We start from the raw sequence: 20494 nt of genomic DNA on the forward strand, positions 1-20494 counted from the left end.
GGCAGGTGTGTTTTGAGTTTTAAAAAAAAAAAAGAAAAGAAAAGAAATGGTGCCGGTTGCAGTTATAATACCTTGATCCCCGTTGGAGCAGCAGCTCTCAGTGTGAGCTGCATGGTTGTTCTCTCAGTGAGGGGCAGAGCAGCGCTGACACCTTATTAGCGCTGCCAGTCCAGTTGTTGTCGGTTCCTCCTGAAGGAGCACAGACACCCGCCACAACAGCTCACACTGTCTGCTCACCTTGTTAGAGTGGTTAGACAACTCCTGTCTAGCTGCCCAGCCGAAAGGCTGCCTTGATATTTTGCCGGGTGGAAGGGTGGCTGTTATTGCCCTGATTTGGAGAGAACCAGGCCTACCCACGGGGTGCATGTCTGTGTGTTAGTATGGTCTTTTGTATGTGTGTGTGTGTGTGCGTGTGTGCGTGTGCAGCTGCCTGGCCTGAGCCATGTGAGTGGGTGCATGTCTGTGAGAGCATACAGCGATGCAGGTATCAAAGAGCTTTGTAACTGGAGGAATATGCAACCTAGCAACCAGCCCTCCTCCTCATGTACACCGCTGGCCTGGATCAGCTCTCACACAGTGGAGGGAAGAGAGCTCGTGTGTATAATTGCAATCTACTTCAAGCTGTAGACTATCAAACCGAGAACAAACACACATCACAACAGAGAACTCGTTTTTTTTTTTTTAAAGCTACAGCTACAGAGAAATTTAAAAAACAAAAAAAGGAAATTCATGTCTTGCCACTCCTTGATCAGTGATGTCACAGCTAATGTCTTTCACAGCTGGCAAAGGAAAAAACACCTGCTATGACATCACTGATTGGGGTGTGGCTAAACAGCAACAAGCTTGCAGGTTTCACCTCACAGGGTTGAATTAAGTCTTTTATATAGTGATACAGGAAGTGACAGTGAAACAGGAAGAAGAAAGTAAGAGAAATGAGAGAAGGGGTAAAGTTAAAGCAGCTGTCTGGTTTTATCTCGGGGGGGGGCTGGATCAGATCAGACGTGAAGTGTGTGAAGGACCTCTTAACAAATTGAAATTCAATTACCTTGTTACTCGTCTCAGCAGGACCTCCTCCCTCAGCCGCCACTGTCAAGCACAAAGGATGTTTCACGGAGGGAGCGTCACTGTTCCTCTCTCGGCAGACAAACATCCATTTTGAAGACAGATCTCAGTAGATGGCAGCCTTAAACATACAGCCAGCCACCACTGCTGCTCTCACCAGCCTCCCTGTCCTCACAGGCAGGAGGAAACCAAACCGTTACAACACGTGGACCTCCAATCTCACTTCTATTCAGTTCAATTCAATGCCTCTATTGTCACAGTGGAGCATACAGTAGCAGAACTCTGCATACAAGTAATCACATTACAGTCCATATGAATACATATAAAACAAACATTAAATAATATTGATGGCAAGGAAAGGATTTGTTCCTTGATTTCATGATTTCAAATCAAAAACATCAGTCTTTTCTGTGCTGGATGTATACGGTGACTTTACACTGCATTTTATTTAAACATTTAATTATAGAAAATATTAAACCTTTAATTGCTCTGGGAAGATGGTAACGTTGCTCTTAATGCTTGCATGCTGCATTTCGCTGTGCTACCGTGTTTGCTTGTTCACCTTCTGTTTTACCGATCCAGTTCTCATGGAAAGAATGAGAAGCTTGTTTCTTTAGTCGCTCGAGAAACGAGTCCAAACTGTTGTGTGGGTTGACAGGTCTGTCAGACACCCGAGGCTGCAGCTAGAATCAGACATCATTTAAACCTTGTGGTTTCATACATACACACACACACACACACACACACACACACACACACACACACACACACACACAGTGTATGTATTTATGCATCTTAAATGTACAGTAAGTGTCCTCCATATGTAAGCCAGTAGAGCCATCAGTGCTCACTGCTTCTAATCTGTCATATGGACGGGGATGAATGCCTAAAATAATGTTATGGTCTCCAGAAGACAGATCATCTTATAAATGGGTCAGTGGTTCATGATGGTAACAGCTACAAATGATGTCTTATACGAGTGACCTCTTCTAAGTGTCCTTGAACAATTTGTCAGCCGGTGCTGCTCCCTCGCTGTTAATTATCTAGAACAAGTGTCAGCTACATGCCCAGATTGAAACTGTAAATAAGCTCAAGTCAGGAAAGCAAGGGGAGACCTGATGCTGGTACAGTGGGAGGTCAGGTTTGAAGCTTAAAAAGACTTAAAATTCCTAAAAATGTCAATTTCCAACAGTTTGCTTTATATACTGGTTATATACTGAGATCATGCAGGTTTATGGGATAATAAAGCAAAGATATATTGAGGGCCGCTGCCCTCTTAAAGATTTTATGACAGAAGCAGTTACACAAAGTGAATGACGATGTGAAATCGAGGACTGTGTGATTATATTTTCTAGTTTGTATGCATATCCTGTCTGCAGAGATTTAAATACGTATATTTTATGCATCTAGGAATGGGACCACCACAGTGTGGTGCACTGCAGCAGCACAGGCCGGTCAGAACATCTGAAAAGGTAGAAAGAGAATTACAGATTCTGGACATATCTCTGAGATGAAAATAAGCTCTTAGGAATATTGCTTTCAGGAGCTTGTTAAATGAGTTTGGATCAAAGGTAAGGCAGAGATTTTAACTCACTCCTTTTTCATAATTGTGCAGCCACCAATATTAAGTGAGAGGAGATGAGTGGATTCCTCACTGCTTGACACTAAAATTTTGCTCAGTTTTTTATTGTAAGGAATTAATATTTTCATCAATCTCAAGACATTTTTGATGATGCATAGACTGAAGGTACATGAGAGGGGGGATGATTTGTGCACGCAACATGCCGCTCTGACAAATCCAGCGGCCTGATGAACAGCAGTGAGGCGTCTGGGTCAGTGTGTCTGATCATAAAATACTGGAAACAGGTTACATCCCCGATGCTGTGTCCAAGTTGGAATATGAGACGTGTCTGATGAGAAGTCTTAATGGAAATGCTGCTGCAGAAGCCAAATCCAGTAATGGCAACTACAAATCTGCAGTAGTGCTGACGGTGGCATGAACTTTTGCTGTTGGAGGGTTTCACAAAACTTCTTGCCCGGTCGAGTACAGCTGACTAAAACCACTAAGTGCTGTCGGCAGAGGTCGACTATAGAGTCATACTATTTTAGCCAGAATCACCATATTTACATTCAGTAACTGTATGAAACATCAATGTGTGTGTATGATACTCACACAGCATGAACCCAGCTGCACTCTGCTCTGCTCCATTCAGTTGGTTTGAATGAAACAGTTCTGAGCGCCATATCAGTTAAATAAGCAACAGATTAGGATTTGTTTGTTTCCTTGACCTGCACAGTGCAGACTTGCTTGTAACTTTGTGAACACGTCACCTCAGGTGTGTCCCTTCATCATCCTCTTCTGACGACCACACATCCTGTAATTCAAATGTTATTTCTGGAAATATTTTCATCTTTGCAAAGTTTGTCACAATCTAAGATGGATAACGACCGTTAATCTGGTGCTAATTAACGGTTAATAGAACACCTGTGAAGCGGAGTGATATATGAAGTTAAAAGTCCCACTGCTGTTACACTCTATTACACTCATGGACTGACTCTCGTCCAATCAAATTACTTGGTCAGAACTAACTGTTGTGTAATTGGGCATAGCAGGGCTTCCTGCTTCCTGTAATGACTTGCTAACATTAGCTAGCATTAGCCAACATAAGATACTGGTCATTGCAGGTGTATTGAACTGATCAAGGTGTATTTTATTTATTGTTTGTAATTACATATTTAATTTATAATGAGTAATATCATGTGTGCTCAATATTCTCATGGTGTTTCCTTACATACAGTCTTTACTTTAACTAATTTGAACTGAGTTTAACTTAAAGGATGTTTTATAACCAGCGGACCATTTATATTATCCATTTTTCATCAGGGAACATTACATCTGCCAGATAGGGGCGATACTTTGCTGTTTTATTCAGCACCTGATGGATAAAAGACTATGAATATATCTGAAAGCATTAGTAGGTTTTCAGCACTAATGGAGAATTAATATGCACAAAGGCATCTTCATTTCTCATATGCAGCCCCATTTTCAATTAAAGCAAACTGGAAGGTCAGGCAAATTGAATTACAAGCAGCAGTACATTCTGGAGGAGGGTGACCATATTTCCAAACCTCCAAATGAGGACTATCAAGTGTACCACACATGCACATGGACGAAGTGCGGTGCACGCACCATAGGTGTTTTCATCAGGATGGGGGACAGTTGTTTCGGTGCTTGCTGAATGCACCTTTCAACACCAACTGACGTCATGAATGAAGCGTTTTCGTTGCCAGGGACCCTACAGTGGAAGGGGTAAGCCTCCTGCAGCTCTTTCACAGACCGACTGTCTCTTTGATATTAGCATACTCACTGGTTCTGTCAGAGATAACTCCCAGTGTCGTAGCGTATGATGCTTACCTATGACTCATGCTGTAGGCTAGCAACAGCCTGAATGACACAATGATTAACTGACATACAAACAGACCAATCGGGACACCTGTGGCATTGTGAGTGTGTTTTTTTTTGGGTTAGGTAATGGTGAGTGGGACAGATCATGATATATGAATAATGTCATGATTACTATTTTATTTGTCATGAAAACTAGGACATTTTAGTGTTGTACTGATATTTGTTGGGACTCAGGACACCCAGCAGGAAACCGTCTGTTCTCCGTTTTCTGTAGAGCTGTATTTTATTTGCCAAACCTTAGAGAAAACTGACATACAGGGTTATTCCCACTGAGTTTGCTTGCTATCAAATTGAAATAAAATGGATTGATGCAGTAAGGTGAATTCAATCTGATGCAGATACCGACTGCTCCAACGGTAGAGGGGATTCAAATTACTTAAGTGTTGGCCTGTTATGAATTTTAAATGGGAAATCATGTCCCATTTCCTAGGTTTAATCAAGTCTCTTTGAAAATCAGTCACCGGATTTCTGGTTTAATATACTAACGGTTAGAAAGGAGAGAGAGGGGAAATGAAATATGGAGTACTGATTGGGCGTCACAGCGCACTTTCCGTCTGTCAGCAGAATGGGCTGGCATAATTAGGAAAAGCAGCACAATGGAAGCAGGGAGCACTGTCTTCAAAGCCAAGAGCTCTACCCTTGTATTTTCTTCTTCTTTGACTTCACACATTCAGACCTATTGGCGAACTATGTCGCCTCGCTTTTTAACCACTGCACATCAGAGTGAGCGGCCGCTTAGTGAAGCTGGGATGTACAGAAACATTATCAGTCACATCAGAGACACTACAAAGCTGCCTCCCGCCTCAACCTTGTCCTTTTCCATTTACACGTTGCATTTAAAGTCAAAGCAGCATGTATCAGACGCACACATTATCTCGGGACTATCTGTCAGCGCACTTCTGTTCAGATTCCCCATGATTGAGTATAATCAGAAATTCATTTTAACCTAATGAGATTAGGCTGGGAGACAAAAACCAAATTGCAGTTATTAACCTATAGCATCAATGTTGATTACAAAGTGCAGTCCTATTGACCTGAGAGCACCACTGCAGATATATTGTAAATATTCATGAGTGAACGGCAGGTCTGTTCGAGATAAATCGCCTGTGTGCCCACCTTATCAAGTGAGGGGTCAGAGCTCAGGTAATTTCTCGCAGCAGCGTGGAGGCAGTTCAGATCCCCTTTCCATAAAATCCAGTGCAGAAAGGAATGCCCTCACCTTACATCATTCCCCATTTCCTTCTGTCAGCAAAGACTTGTTAAAGTAAAGAATTAGGCCACTGGTGATCAGTGGTGTGCATGAACACGCTAATGTGACCACTAGAAGGTCGCTCCATGAAGCTGTTTGCCAATTGCCAAAAACATTAGTAGAAGAAGAAGAAGAAGAAGAAGAAGAAGAAGAAGAACTGTGATTTTACAGCATCCAGCATGTCCAGCACATCTGTCAGCTAGCGGTGGAGCCTGAACCAGCCTGTAATCTATTGCATGTTTTTGATGCTGCATAATTTGGGTCATGCAGGTTAAATAACTCTTCCATTGCATGTACAGTTTACGTTTACTTCACTTTCTGCATCATAAAAAAATGTACTGTATATAGAGCTGAATTACATTTGTAAACTTCCCATATGACACATTGTTTAAGTGGTAGAACACATATTCCCATTGGTTTTTTTTGGCTTTTTAAGGTAATCTTTGACTGTGATTCTATAGTAGTATATAGTGTAAGTGTATACAGTAACGTGGCAGTGACTGGGGGCTGAGGGTGGATGTGTGGGAGGTTCCACTGGAAAAGAATATAGCTCAGAGCAGCTCATTCAAAACAGAGGAAATGAACATGAACTAGTTCAACTTTTGGAACAGTAAACTTGTGAACTATGAACATGAACTAGTTCATTTGAATCTGTGTGAACTGAACTTTGACCCTGGAAGATGAATCTACACCCTGTACTGTGCCAATTCTCAACATACAGTTCAACTGGGTGGTAGAAGGTCGGTACAGTTACATCTGTTTCCACAGCAAAATGTAACTAAAATGAACAATTTACATTTTAACAAGTGATTTAAAGCTGCAATAATCAATACATTTGTGTGAACAATGGCTCAGATCAATATTTGTACAGTGGAAAGTGTTGCTAGTTGGTATTGATGAACCCACCTCGCTGTTGTAATACAGTTAAGCTTGTGGAACAGTCGGTTTAGGGAACAAACTACATGGTAAGTTTTTGTTAAAGATCAGGGTTTATGTTAAAATAAGTACTTCATTAAGGTGGGAGGACCTCCATCGTCATGGTTACAATAATAAACAGCAGGCAAACAGGTTGCGGCTGTGGAACCGTCATTGATAAAAGAAACACTGATGTCAGTTTGACATGGGAAACAAACCGTTGCTCTGGGAAACCGTCCTCCTGTGAAAAAGGAGACCATAGGTAATTTATACACAGCATGTTATTATGACTCATAGTTACGTTTTGTTGCTAGGCGACATCTAGTGGTCGTAGTAATTATGACAGGAGCAAAGGGAAAAGTTACGGTGACGCAGTGTAAAAAGCGACACAGGAGAGCGGTGTTCGATTCCCATGGGAAGTAGCAGTTTATGTTTTTTCTATTATCTTTGATCGTTCGTTGTTATTATTGTAACCATGACAACAGAGATTGTTTAATGTTGAGGAAGTACTTATTTTAACCCGAATCACCATTTTTCCTAAACCTAACGCGGCATGACGGTTATTATAATAACCATGGCGACAAAGGTAGGTAGATTGCTTTCGATACAGTCGGCATGTTTATTATTGTAGCCATGACAACCAAGTCGACCGTGTGCTTCCTGCCCAGCTCCAAACAGCTGTGAGCAACTAACTGGTGAATATTGTGAAGCATTGTTTAGCAGCTAAATTTAGTTAGTGAAGAAGAAAACATCACTGCAAGGAGAGAAAATATTGGACACAGTGTGTGCCTCACACAGCTCCAAATAAACATGAATGACACATGAATGTTTTCTATGTTGGATATGTGCTGTAAACATGTGTGATGTTATTAACCACTAGTTTCCAACAGAAAAGAGAAGCAGGTTTAATTGAGGACTCCAAATATTATTCTTGTTCAGGATGGAAACATCTTTAAATGAGCTGGGAGATTTTCACACTAAAGATTTAATGACTCGGTTAATAGCATTTTTGTGAAGGACGGGGAGTCAGTTATTCTCACCTTTTCCACTGCAGGAACTTTACAACCCCTAACCTGGAGGTTCCCATGAACTGAACTTCTTGTATGCGCTGTTAAGTAGATAAATGAAGTAAGCAGTGTCAGGTTTTCAAGTATTAAGGACCCAAATGCAGAAAAACAAAGCAGGTTGGTGGAAAAAAGGTGTTTTAATACCAACAAAAAAAGTCATTTACAACCAATTCAAAAAAGTAGGCAGGAACAGAAACCAGGAAATCCAAACACTGGGAAAATCACAGGCCAAACAGAAGCGAAAAAGATGAACTGATAAAGACAGAGACAATGGCCACATGTTACTTTTAAATTCAACAACTTAAGCAACTTAATTTTGTAATTTTGGAGATGAATCCATCACAAGAAAATAGAAGCAGCACAATCAGTGTTTACTACAACATGTTCAGGTTTTATCACTATCAATCATTAAACTGACTAAAACCATTTTTCTCTGTCTTTCTTTTATTTTATTTTTGGAGCATTGCGTGGCGGTTTTCAGGACGAGTCAGAACTGGGAAAGTTCACATCAATGAACCAGTGGTGAAATCTGGATGCTACAGGACAAAGCAAAGCATGCCTTGTGGATTTTACAGGCAATAGTCTAATGTGAATTATTTTAGCACTGCTGACTGTGTTGTCATAAGCTGTCCTTTTCCATTTGTGTTCAGCTTTTCTTCCCGCCTGTGGACAAGCTGCCATTTCTTCAAGCTGCGGACCCCTCGATGACCTCACAGTCTTCCTTCTACATCTCGCACTATCTCGCACCTCTTACACTTACAGCACATTGATCTTGCACTTTGCTTCCCGAAAATTAAGATGAAAGTCAGTGTTTGATCCTTTGGCACTGTACACTTTGATAGTACTCTGTGTTCCTTGAGGTCAGCCCTGTCCACTCTCTGAGCCCACAGAGACTCCATGTCCTGGCTCTGGGCAGAAGGCCAAGCATCACCATCCATAAGCCCCCCCCCCCAGTCGGCCTCCAGAGCTCAGGGTCAGTGGAGGCTCATCTCCCCTTCAGAAAGAAAATGAGCCGATGTGTGTGGACAAGCTCTCAGTTCATAAAACAGCAGGCGTCCCCACATTGAAGCAAAAGACTTACTGGCTATTAGAACGGACTAATGTAGTTTTATGGGCTAATCTGCATGTTACTGCACCATGGCAACATAAAATAAGCTCACATTCAGTGTTCCCGCTCTGGTGAAATGATATGTTCCAGTTTGATTGATTACGTGTTTATTACAGAACTGATCTTGTAACTGAGGCGATTAACTGAGAAATTTTGATCAAATTCCACAAGAATGCATAAACATGTTCATTGTTGAGTTAATGGAATTTAATGGAGAGTTTTAATGTTGCATGATCTAAATGCTAATTTGGGGGCTTTTTCAAATTAATTGAAAATCTCAGGGAAACACATAAAAGCCCAGTTTTAAATGGGTGTTCCACTGATTTAGTGTTGCACTTCCATAAACTCGGAGGACTCACAAGAGGCAGATTAGAACAGAATGGTCACAGTCGAAGCAGCAGAAGCTGAAATATGCTGACTTTTAGGCCTCAGAATGGCTCAGTGTATCCTACATTTCCCATTACACCATTAATAGTGTCTTTTTGTTAGATGGTCCCTGCCTGGTAAATGCACACATCTATCAAACCCCACACCCTAGGCTTCCTGGTAAATACTGGTTGTCTCTATGTTTGACCCAGCTGCTACCACTGTCTTCAAAGCCTGAGGCCAATAACTTTTAATGAGTTAAAAGTCAGTTACTTGGCTGATGAGGTTTTCTGAAGTACAACCATTGCTACCAAGCTGGTCTGTAACTAAACTCAAACTCAAAAAACCTTTATTTATCTAATAGGAACTGCATTTGCGTAAAAGCATCGGTGCAAACACAACACAGTCTGAAAATCGAAAAACACAGAACGCTTGGCTTGTGGAAAACAGTTTAGATAAATAGGTAAATAGTAGTATGTGAGTGGAGTCAGTGAGGTCAAGCCTCGGGCTAACTCAGGCGTTAATGAGTCTAAATGATGGACGTAGGCACAGAGCTCGACATGGCCTCGCTTGGTCCTGAATATGAGTGAGTTGAATCTGTCAGTAAAAGTTTTCTGCCAACCATACAATACATAACTGACTGTGTGAGGTATTAGTACCTTGTCAATGCCCCTATTTTAAAGCAATAAAGGTTTTAACCAATTATTGCATTAAAATCAGAGACTTGTTTGTCAAAATAAGATCATTTGAAAGAACACGCTTAGCTTTTAAGAGCAAGTTTCACATGAGAAGTTGCATACACTGTAAAAAAGAAATCGTAAAAAAAATAACTAAACTAAAATATCCTAATTCAATTAAAGTGTAAAAACAATAAATTAACAGAAAGTTTCATTAATATTTCTAGAGAGAAAAACTGTTATTTTACAGATTTTTCCTAAATTATTATGATCAAACACCATCAATAAAGTGACACCACTAAAGTTTCTGCAGAGAAACTTCTTCCTAATAATAAAATTAAGTGTCAATCAATGAAATATTAACGCATGCTTAATATTGTAAAGTAAACCTTTTGTTTTGAAAGACAAAGTAAAAAATAATGTGTAAAACAAATTAAAATTATCTCCAACTTCAACTTGCAGTATTTGTGTTAACATTGAATTTTTAAGTATGTAATGTTAAAACCTGTAGAAGCACAATCTAAATACAATATTTACTGATTCAGATTCAGATCAATTTTCTGACATTTCTCATAAAATACAATATACTGAAGAAATGCAAATTAAACTGTTAAGTCTCTGTATGTAGTCTTTCAACTAAAGTGGGGTTGGAAACTTAATTACAAATAACATACACACCATTATTGACTTTATAACACTTTTATTTAATATATTCAGATGTAAATTTACAAATTCAAACAATTATTCACAAATAGTTCTTCAGAACCCCGGGATGATCTGAAGAACTAAAACTGGCATTTCTCCATTGGTCTATCTTGCCTGTTAAGGTGACTATAATGAGGAGGTGATGATGTCACCTCTGAAAGAGGGGGGCTGTGGAGCTGAGGGGGCGTGGTCTGTTGTTTTTTAGCTTGTATCTTCCAATTCAGTTTGATCTTGTTTTCCACAATATTCTCCATATAGTTCTGACAACATATGTGGACAAACATTACACTATCTTTTATGTCAGAATCCCAACTATACAGTGTATTAATTAAAGTCAAATCAAAACATACCACAAAGGTCAATGAATCTTCACGAGAAGTGACGGTGCAACATGGCAGATGAAGAAAAATCCACCTTCAAACTGCCAGTAATCAGCTGGATCCTTGGAGCATCTGGGGGGAAGAAATAACAGCCTAAAGATGTTGTTTAATACTTTTATCATATATTATTATTATCATCCCCATATAAGATGTTTTACCCCTCCTCTTCCCCTTTTAAAAATGTAGCGCAGTAACACGTTTACTCAGAGTACATTACCTTTCATTACCAGCAGTGAGTGACGTTTAGGTGCTGACGTGCTGACTGTACGTCACGCTCTGGAGTTTCTGTTTCCGGTAGAGTTTATTGCTTCTCTATCTGAACACAGTTAATGTTGTTGTTTTCTTCATTACAGTGACTAACTACTTGCCGTACATTTAAACTCACCAGTTCTGCTCTAGCACGCACAGCTGATTCCGTCCCACCTTTCCTAATATTCCAGTTCTCCATTAACACCCTACAACTCAAATTCGCTCAAAATAAGAATTTGGCAGATATAAAATAATCCAGGTAACAGAAGACCGAGTAGCAGTGCAACACCCAGCAGCAGCACTCCTACTCAACATGTATTTTCAAATTTAGTTTATGGTCTGAATCTCTAGTTTGAAGTTTTCTTCAATACAACATGATGTTCATTTTTCAAATTATGGTCCTATTTAAAAGAAAATAGACGTTAAAGCAGAGTGGCTTTAGGGCGTGACTACTGCGTGATAGACACACAGGGGGACCTGCCTGTTAATCCGGATATGACGTCAGAGTGACGTGTCGGACATTTGACTTGTCATTGTGTTTTAAGTTCATCGAAGTTAACTCCGACATGTTGTTTGCCTGAAAATGTATTGCTCGGCGTTCAGTTGTTCTAAAAGACACTCAGTGGAGTCGGCGGTTCATTTTTTTCCCAGTAAGTTCATTTTGTTTTTGGCCTGTTTCTTTGCTAGCCATAATTAGCATCCCTGTTAATGTCACAGTTCAGGTGAAGATGCACCTTGCTAACCAAGCTAACCAGCTAGTGCTAGTGTTAGCTGATAACCTGTGTCAACCTGGGTTAGCCCGTGGAGGTGTTCAGTCAAAGCCCAATGAAAAGGTGAATTTAATCGAAGTTAATCTAAAGACGTTTGGTTTGTGTTTCTCCACGTGACCCAGTTTAAGTGATCTGTGTTAGTGTAATGCGCAGCGTTAATGTCAGTTAATACATTGTCCATCAAGACGTCGTGATAGTTCAGTTTAAGATAACGTGACGTATACAAAATGTGTAGAAAAATATTTTTCATATAGAAGATTGTTCATTTAATACTCAAACCAGTCCTCAACTGAAGCAGACATTCATGCACCTATCCTGACAGCTGATAGATATTTGTGATTAACTGATCCACCGCATCTTAACTCAAGTGTTCGTCTTTTATTGTCATTTGAAAGGTTTCCACACTGAAAACTGAGTGATCTGTGCCAACAGAGGGAGGACCTCATGTACAGAGCAGCCCGTTTGTTTCCATTCATCTGGTTGTGGTGAAGGGAGACTGCATGGACATCCTTAGTTCTCAAATGTGCTGTGATGATGATGATGCTAGAAAACCTCTCCCAGTTGAATGACAGACTAACTGACGAGTTTGTTTATTATTCTGTCATCAGTATTCACAGGTAGTTTCTTACCTGCAACTTCATTTCTGCTGTTGTTGACAGGTGATGGTAGCAACACTTTTAAGAACAGAATTTATAAATATTAATCTGTGATTAAGTGATGGATCATCTCTAGCACTGTCACAGGTGAAAGTATTTACTAATTACAGTTTTTTTCAGCAGTGGGGGCATGCTATGGGGGGGGGGTAAGAGTCAGTGGCAAAGTTTGCACCCAGGCTCATCTCTCTCCCCTGCACCTTCACCCAGCTCTCCCGCTGCTGTGCTCTGCTCTCCTCCACTTTGTTTAACAACTCCTCCCTGTCTAATGTTACTTGTCTAATAAGATTACATTAAAAGTGTGAGTAACGTAACACTAACAGCGATATAATTTACACTCACGTCACATCTGATTACAAGTGTGAACATTAAAATACTATTTTTTACCTAACCATCATCATTTACGAGTCAGTAAAAGGCTTATGATGCTACCTGACTAGCGTCTTCTTCATCTGTTGTCTTTCTCTTCTTAGAGAAGTATCTGAACAAGCTCATCTGAAAATGCAGTCAGCAGTTAATACATAATGACCTGTAGATATTAGCTTAATGCTATCAATTAGTTTACCCAAGTTAGCGTCACTGAGTTGGCTAATAAGTCTACCTTTTCTCCGGTAATTCGCTGCCTTATTCCTCACGACTACACTTCTCTGACTCTCAACTGGTGCCTGACGTGACGTCACTTGCGGGCTGGCACTGCTAAATGAATGTAGAGGAAACACTGAATTAACATCAGCATGTTTTTTGATCCTTCATTGTCAGTGTTGTCAGACAACATTTAAATTTATCAATATTTCTAGTGTTTATGTTATTGATTAAAGCTAACAGACATTATAAACTACATTAATTTAAACAATGTACAACACTGGAAACATGTATAATAGAATCTAATAAAGGGATTAATTAAATACTGTAGTGTACAATTTACAATCAACTGTTACTATTTAAAATCGAAAAATAGTTGTGGATGAAGTCATGTAAGTTTGCTTAATAAAAAGAAGTAGTTGAATCAACAGTGCAACAGAATTTTTAGGAACAAGTATAATCATTATTCATCATGAGTCCTAATGTGTGAGACAGTTAATATTTATTTGCTCCAGTAACAATCTCCCTCTAAATAAGTGATGCTGTTGGAACAGCACACTGATATTAACTATAATGGCTGAGGACTATGAAATATGAACTCTAATGTTTTAAACTATTGACAATTTGTTACAGCTACAGTGGCGTCCAAAAGTCATGTGATTGTATGTCTGACATGGGGCAGAGAGTGTAATACAACAGTGAGGGTGTAGGGAACAAGGAAGAGCATAGCTGATAAGACTGAACAATGTTATGGCCACAAGTGTTACATAAAAAAATAATATATTATTATATAAGACACTGTGTGTATGTTTGGGAAGAGAAGATCTTCATGTGTGGACTCTGCAGGTGGAGGTGGTGCAGGGCCTCCATCATTGCTGCAAGAGGTTGTAGGTGTCCCTCAAGATCCAGACCTTGGCTGGATGGGAAAAAAAACATTATAATAGAGAGAAATCATATCAATATCTTATTGTAGAGTATAGAGAAAAAGACAAAAGTAACAGCACTGATTAGACGATCACAGATATCTGAAAATACATTATTCCCTCAGCTTAGTTGTAATGAACAGTCTGCTGAACCGTTTTATATTAAATAACAATAGAATAGAAACTAATACTCAGTTTGGTGTCATTGTGCAGGTGCACGTGTCATGATGGTTCTCAGCTCTCAGTGATGTTCTTTATTCTCACACAGAGACAGAATCATTCCAACAGATGTTTTGACTCCTGTCATCAATAATGAAATGAACTAGAGCTGAAAACTAGCCGACTAACACTGAACCAAACTTAATATGAACAAACACGACACACACGTCCGCTGCTCTGCTCTTTAACAGCACGTCCAGACACGACAGTTCACTGTAATAACGGGATCGTTTATTGACCGTGACTTACCGACATTGACAACCCGCTGTCACTGTTAACACTAAGGTCGGTGACGTCACCTTCGCTTTGCAGAACTAATTTCAAAACCGTGCAGAGCAAAGACTCTCTACAGTTGTTCTTGTTATTACAGCCTGTTGCTGCACAAAACTCGGGCATTTTAACACTAACTGATGGATTACTTGTCCCTGTCGGAGCAGAGAGGAGGAGCCTCCGGTCGGCTTCTCCTATTGGTGCAGCAATGATCCTTTCAGCCCTCACACAGCTGCATCCGTTCAAGCATCAGAGGAAGAAAGTTTAAGAGCCGGGCCCGCGCATCATTAGTGGCGGCTGACATGATAGGCAGCGCGCCTTTGTGAATATTTGTGTGTAATTTGTGATTTGATTTGAGTTGCTGGTAGTGACTGTTGGGGACTGAGCTAGGTTTAAAATTCTGAATATGCATCACACCCTTAGAAAAAGACTGTTGGACACATTAGGAACGAGGGTGCTGCTTCTAGTGTTTTTGGGTTGGTTAGAATCGCATTGTTAAGCTCTTTTTTTGGATCCTGTTCCCACTACTTCAGTTATCCTATTTGATTACTTATTTACCCTCCTGGTTATGCAATAAATTAAATCGGTAAATCTGATTTACCAATAAAACCTGGTTTTATGTTGCTTCCCTTTTCCCCTAGCTGGGTCGTAACATAAAGACTGCCAACATACTGTGACTGGAAAGACAGCTCCATGACCTAATATACGGACGCCAGAAAACAGCATGGCTGTGGTGAACTGAAACCTGGCTCTGTGAGCAGTTTGCGGTCAGTAAGTGAAATACTCGGTGAGTAAAATTTCCTGGGCTTGTTGTATTATCTTTACTTGCAGAAATCAACTGCCTGGTACTGGATGTGAGTCCCACAGCGTCGGAGGTTTTACTTTCTTAGCAAAGTGGTTCCACAATGGGTTTATATCTTGATGCTTCATGTCAACATCTACTGGCCTGAATGCAAAATGGGCAAATACAAACGTTTGTAAGTCACAAATTGAATGTAAGTATAAGGGAAAGCATGATTGTATTTTATAATCACAACATTGATTTATATACTTTAAAAGCAAATAAAAATATGTTTTGTATGCATCAAATGTGTCTATCAGTCAAGTTAAGCTCAATGTCTTTTAACTAATTGTCAAAACTAAGTTAGTTTGTAATGTGGGCAAAGAACATGTAGCTTTACTTTCAAATCTCAGCTTTGGTGGTTTTGCTGTAAAGGAGCAATATAAGATCTGGCCCGAACTTTAGTTTAAAATGTTCAAAAAATGAATTAACACGATCAAGTTGAATGAGCCACACTGAAGATGTCATGATCAAGACCTCCATCTGTTGAATTTCAGTGATCTACTGAAATGCGCATGCTCACCCCCGACCTGTCCCGTGTTGTGATACCACTTTGTGACACTAGAGGCTGAGTGAGTCAGTGGCGCGTCAAGTCTGCCCTGAGTCCCACGAAGAAGAACAACTTCCAGCAGCTTGAGGTTAGCATCACAGAAACACAGGAATGCCTGAACCTCCTAAAAGGCAATATTCATCTGCATCCCGAAGCACCGCTCCCGACAAGAAACCACGTTCAACGGCAAAGAAAAGAAGCAACACGAGTAAATCTCGATGTGGCTTTCCACCGCTGGAGACAATCCTGAGAGGAAAGAGATGCGGTTTGATGCCGAGCTCGCAACTTTCCTGTTAGCCCAGTGGGTAACATGTTAGCTCTTAAGCTAAAAGTATAATCAGTGCAAGGACTGACAAACCGTACCGACAAATATTTCAGGTGGTGATATTGACGTTGTCGATAGACGTTTTAGCGGTTACTAGGATTGTGTCTGTCGCTCTCGGCTGTTGTACAGCTGGTGACGTCAGTAACTTTAGGCTCATTTTGTAACTGATGACTGTAACTTGAGATTGTATAGACCTAGTGAATACACGTCGATCGGTTCACCATGTTGTAACCACTTTAAATTACTGTTAGGAGATCAGCCATGATTGAAAGTGAACTAGGTCTTTACATTTCTCAGGAGATTTCAGCATCCCTCTGTCTTTATCAGGACCTGAGCCAGTACGGCTCAGGTCTCAACGGCAGAGAGTCCAGACACGATGAAGAGGGTGTAGGTGAGTAACATGCTATCATTCACTTTGAAAAGTAAAACTTGTCGATACCACTGATTAAATCAGACCCGCAGTGTATACATGTTCATACTGCTGATGCTTAATAATGAATATACCACTGCTTATATCGGTTATGTATTTTAAAGTATATCCATATTTGTATTACTCAATTTGTTGGTTATATAGCGTGTACATTGAATCTTACCATACCTCTAGTTGTTTACACTTCATTTCAATGCGTTTACATTTCATAATAATCATACCGTGTTTATTTTTGCATATTCATATCTGTCCTCACGAGTTATTATACTCACACAACAGACCTAACATGTTTGAATATAAAGAACTTGTATGATCTAAACGAATTGTCCTATCACATGTTTGTCTGTATCAGGACCAGAATTCCAGTCTAATCACCAATGGACCAGCACCTGCCTTTTCTTCTGCATCTGGCTTCATCAATCAACAACCACATTACATCAACACTTTGAGGTATTATCCCTGCACATATGTGCATTTGTGGTGATGTCATCATCCCTTCCTCATGCTGCATCCCCTTGCCTTCATAAATCTGCAAGTGTATGGCACTGAGGTTCTCTTCTACAATTAATTGACATGTATCATTTATTCATTAAGTCTCGTTTTATTACAGTTTATGTTAAACAAGGTTTAAGTGGATGATTGATTCGTCTTTTATGTTCTGAAGTCCTTAGACTGCTTCAAAAGCATTTCATAGTCAAAATAGGAGCTGCTTGACATATCCTTATTTTTCTTGTGTTTTCATAGGGATGGCAGAATCCACCTCGGCCCAGAACCGCACCTTGCCCAGCAAGAAACGGTAAGTCGCCACCCCATACGTGTATATAAGCTCAAAATGAGTCTGAGCTTGTAAGGTGACCTTAACAAATAATTCCAATGTTTGTAGTTGTAAATCAACATTTTGTTAACCTGTAAAATAAATATGCATAACAAATTCAAGTTTCTGAATGTGTAGAAGAGATTTGTGTTAAAGTCTGAATGTAAACTATGAACAAATGATCAGTGGTGAAGTTGAACATGTAAAATGAAGAAATGGTTTTGTCAACATCTGAGTCCTGATACAGAGAAGAAAACTGTAAAACGCTGCGCCCAAAAGTTCCCACACACTGACGTTACAAGGGCAGTTGTCGGTGTCGCACACCGGGAGCGTTGCGTGCTGAGTTTTACAGTTTTCTGCTGTGTCTGCACAGACATCAACAAACGCATTTCTTCTTTCTCTGTCTGTTTAACCTCACCACCGAGCATTTGTTTTGATTCATATTCTTCTTGAACAAATACAAATCTTGCACACAATTTTAATTTTTTTTTTTTTTTTTTTTTTTTTTTTTTTTCCCCACATGCACAAACTTGAATTTCTCAGGCGCATTAATTTCACAGTACACTACAGAATAAGATAAAACAATTGTTAATTTCTGCTAAAGCAGTTTGTATTTTGTGTAATTGCTTTTCCACACAGGTCATAGTCTAGTTTTTTTTTTAAATCTATTGGTGAAACAGGGACAAATGGAACACAGGGGGTGTGGGGTGGGGGCTATTAGCAGCTAGCTTGTTGGCATTTTTCATTATATGTATTTAACGATTTCATAAGATTGCTAAACAAGTGGGGGGGCTAGCTAGCATTAGCAGCTATCTTGCTGGCATTTTTCATTGATGAATGAATTTAACAATTTATAAGATTATTCAAAAATAATACAATGTAAAAAAAAAAAGTGAGTACTTTCTAAATCCACTGTATGTCTAACTTATTGATCTGTCCAACAGCCAACAACAGGTGCTTCCTACCAGGGAGTTTCTCTAGGATGAGGTGTAATTCAGTACATGTTCTTACAGCTGCTTTTACACCACTGCTGTGTGTGTACTAAATTCACACACAAATATTAACATTTGAAACCTTTCTGTCTCTCTCTCCCTCCAGGTGACAAAGAAGCTTGCTGGTGCTGCTTCTGAAACAGTTGCCTGGGTTACCAATGTTGCAATGTTCTGGAGGAGCAGCCTGGGCCCTCCAGCAGGGGTCCGCCGCCGCCTCCTCCTTCTCCTCCTCCTCCTTCTCCTCCTCCTCCAGACGATGAACAGCAGGGCCCCTCATCCAGTGCTGTTGGTCCTCCCCTCACTCCTGCACCACTCCCCTCTTCTGTTCATCCATGTCCTCTGCCTGGACTACCTGTACCCAGGACCAGAGCCTACAGGAGAGGAAGGTGACCTGAAGCTGCTGTGGCAGATTACAACTACACAAACATTGGAAATATTTGAACATTACTTTATAAGCTCAAAATCATTTTGAGCCTAATTTCACCCAGGGGCTAAATTGGGGGCACTTCTGTGAGTGCATCTAAATGTGTGTATACATGTCTTGCTGTGGTTGTGGGGACAAATTTGGGGTTGAAACCATCAGTGTGAGGTTATTGTGGCCAGTCATGGCAGCTTCAAAAGGCTTTTTGAGGGACACGTTAACATCAAAACAGTGTTCAGTAGGAAACAGATGCAACTGACCCACCAGAACTGCAACCTGGCGCAAAACAAGTTCGTAATAGATGTGATGCTGTCACCCTACACGCTCTTTAGTGTGAACTGAAAATTGATAAGATTTTGAAGCAGTTGTCAGTGTAGTACAGCTCATGTATACTAGTTTTATTCATAACTCAATTGTTGTCATTGAAAATGTGTTTAATAAATAAACTTGTGATCAAATTGTACCCCCCCCCCCCATATTTACCATATACTTCATGATGAATGTAACAGGTCACTTTGGTGAATTAGTGTTTTCATTGTTATTAAAATTGGTAAGTTCATAAAAGAAATTAGAAAAGCACAAACTCTAGTATCTATCTCTAGATCCTGTATTATCACTGAAGGACGGACACATTTAAACATTTCTATCATGTTTGTTGATTAAAGCAACATAGAAACTCTTTGAAGTTTTCCCTGAATTTGTAATTAATTAATGTGTTGTGATTTCTATGCTGTGCTGCTGCTACTATTAAAATTCATACCAGACACGCTCCGTAAAAACCATCAACAAAGCTTCATAAACTTTATTTCACATTAAAACTACATTAACTTCAACAATTTACAATCAACTGGAGATGTGTACAAAAGAATGTAATAAATGGATGAATTAAATGTGTGCAATTTACAATCAAATGACAAATTAAAAATAGAAAACAGTTGTGAATGAAAGTACAGGTGAACTTCACTATGACAAGACAGTTTGCATGAAGAGGTGGATAAATCTTATTTAGTAACAAGTATAAATTATAGTAGAAATGTAAAAATAATACTTCATAGCTAAGTGAGGACAGTGCAACAGTCTGACAGGTTGACTGGAAGCTATTGCAGCCGTCCATAAGTGATGGAGGGAAGGTGCAAAAAGTCCAGGAACTGGACAAACTCTGAGCTTCAAAACATCCATTCAGGTCAACAGAAGTGAGGTGTCTGTGATGCAAACTTCAGCCCACCTCCTGCCTATCACCTCCCTGCCCGTCCCACTGTAGCAGGAACCACCCAGGCTTTCAGAATGAGTAAGACATGAGCGCTGATCAGGAGCCGGTGTGTTGTTGTCAGGGCTCCTGCAGCGCCGCTGTCCGTGGTGCTGAAAGTCCTCCTCACAGACCGACAGCAGTGGAACATCTCTGTGTCCACAGCATGTGCAAACTCTGACATGCAGAGAGTGAGTGGAGCTGAAAAACACTT

General features: G+C 40.0%; 1 protein-coding gene across 2 annotated transcripts; it reads left to right on the forward strand.

Annotated features, from left to right (window-relative positions):
• Positions 1 to 14944: 14944 nt before the first annotated feature.
• Positions 14945 to 19793, forward strand: LOC147819039 (uncharacterized). 2 transcript variants are annotated; one of them, XR_015437347.1, is made up of 6 exons: positions 14945 to 15448; positions 16000 to 16353; positions 16675 to 16768; positions 17160 to 17257; positions 17552 to 17603; positions 18720 to 19793. XR_015437347.1 is itself a non-coding variant. In XM_087174406.1 (4 exons), exons 1-4 carry the CDS (start codon positions 16639 to 16641, stop codon positions 18749 to 18751), a joined length of 312 nt encoding a protein of 103 aa, XP_087030532.1. In that variant the 5' UTR covers positions 16594 to 16638; the 3' UTR covers positions 18752 to 19793. The 2 variants fall into 2 exon arrangements, 1 of the variants encoding a protein (XP_087030532.1); XM_087174406.1 differs by lacking the exons at positions 14945 to 15448; positions 16000 to 16353 and having other exon boundaries at positions 16594 to 16768.
• The last annotated feature ends 701 nt before the right edge of the window (positions 19794 to 20494 follow it).

This window comes from Seriola lalandi, unplaced genomic scaffold (assembly GCF_002814215.2).
Source record: "Seriola lalandi dorsalis isolate HSWRI2012SDOR001 ecotype SW California unplaced genomic scaffold, Sedor1 jcf7180002054347, whole genome shotgun sequence".
Classification (NCBI taxonomy): domain Eukaryota; kingdom Metazoa; phylum Chordata; class Actinopteri; order Carangiformes; family Carangidae; genus Seriola; species Seriola lalandi.

Coding starts and splice junctions, on each gene's coding strand:
- LOC147819039 (XM_087174406.1), top strand. CDS start 16,639: ATGATTGAAAGTGAACTAGGTCTTTACATTTCTCAGGAGATTTCAGCA. Junction 16,769..17,159: donor ACACGATGAAGAGGGTGTAG/GTGAGTAACATG, acceptor TGTCTGTATCAG/GACCAGAATTCCAGTCTAAT. Junction 17,604..18,719: donor ACCTTGCCCAGCAAGAAACG/GTAAGTCGCCAC, acceptor CTCTCCCTCCAG/GTGACAAAGAAGCTTGCTGG.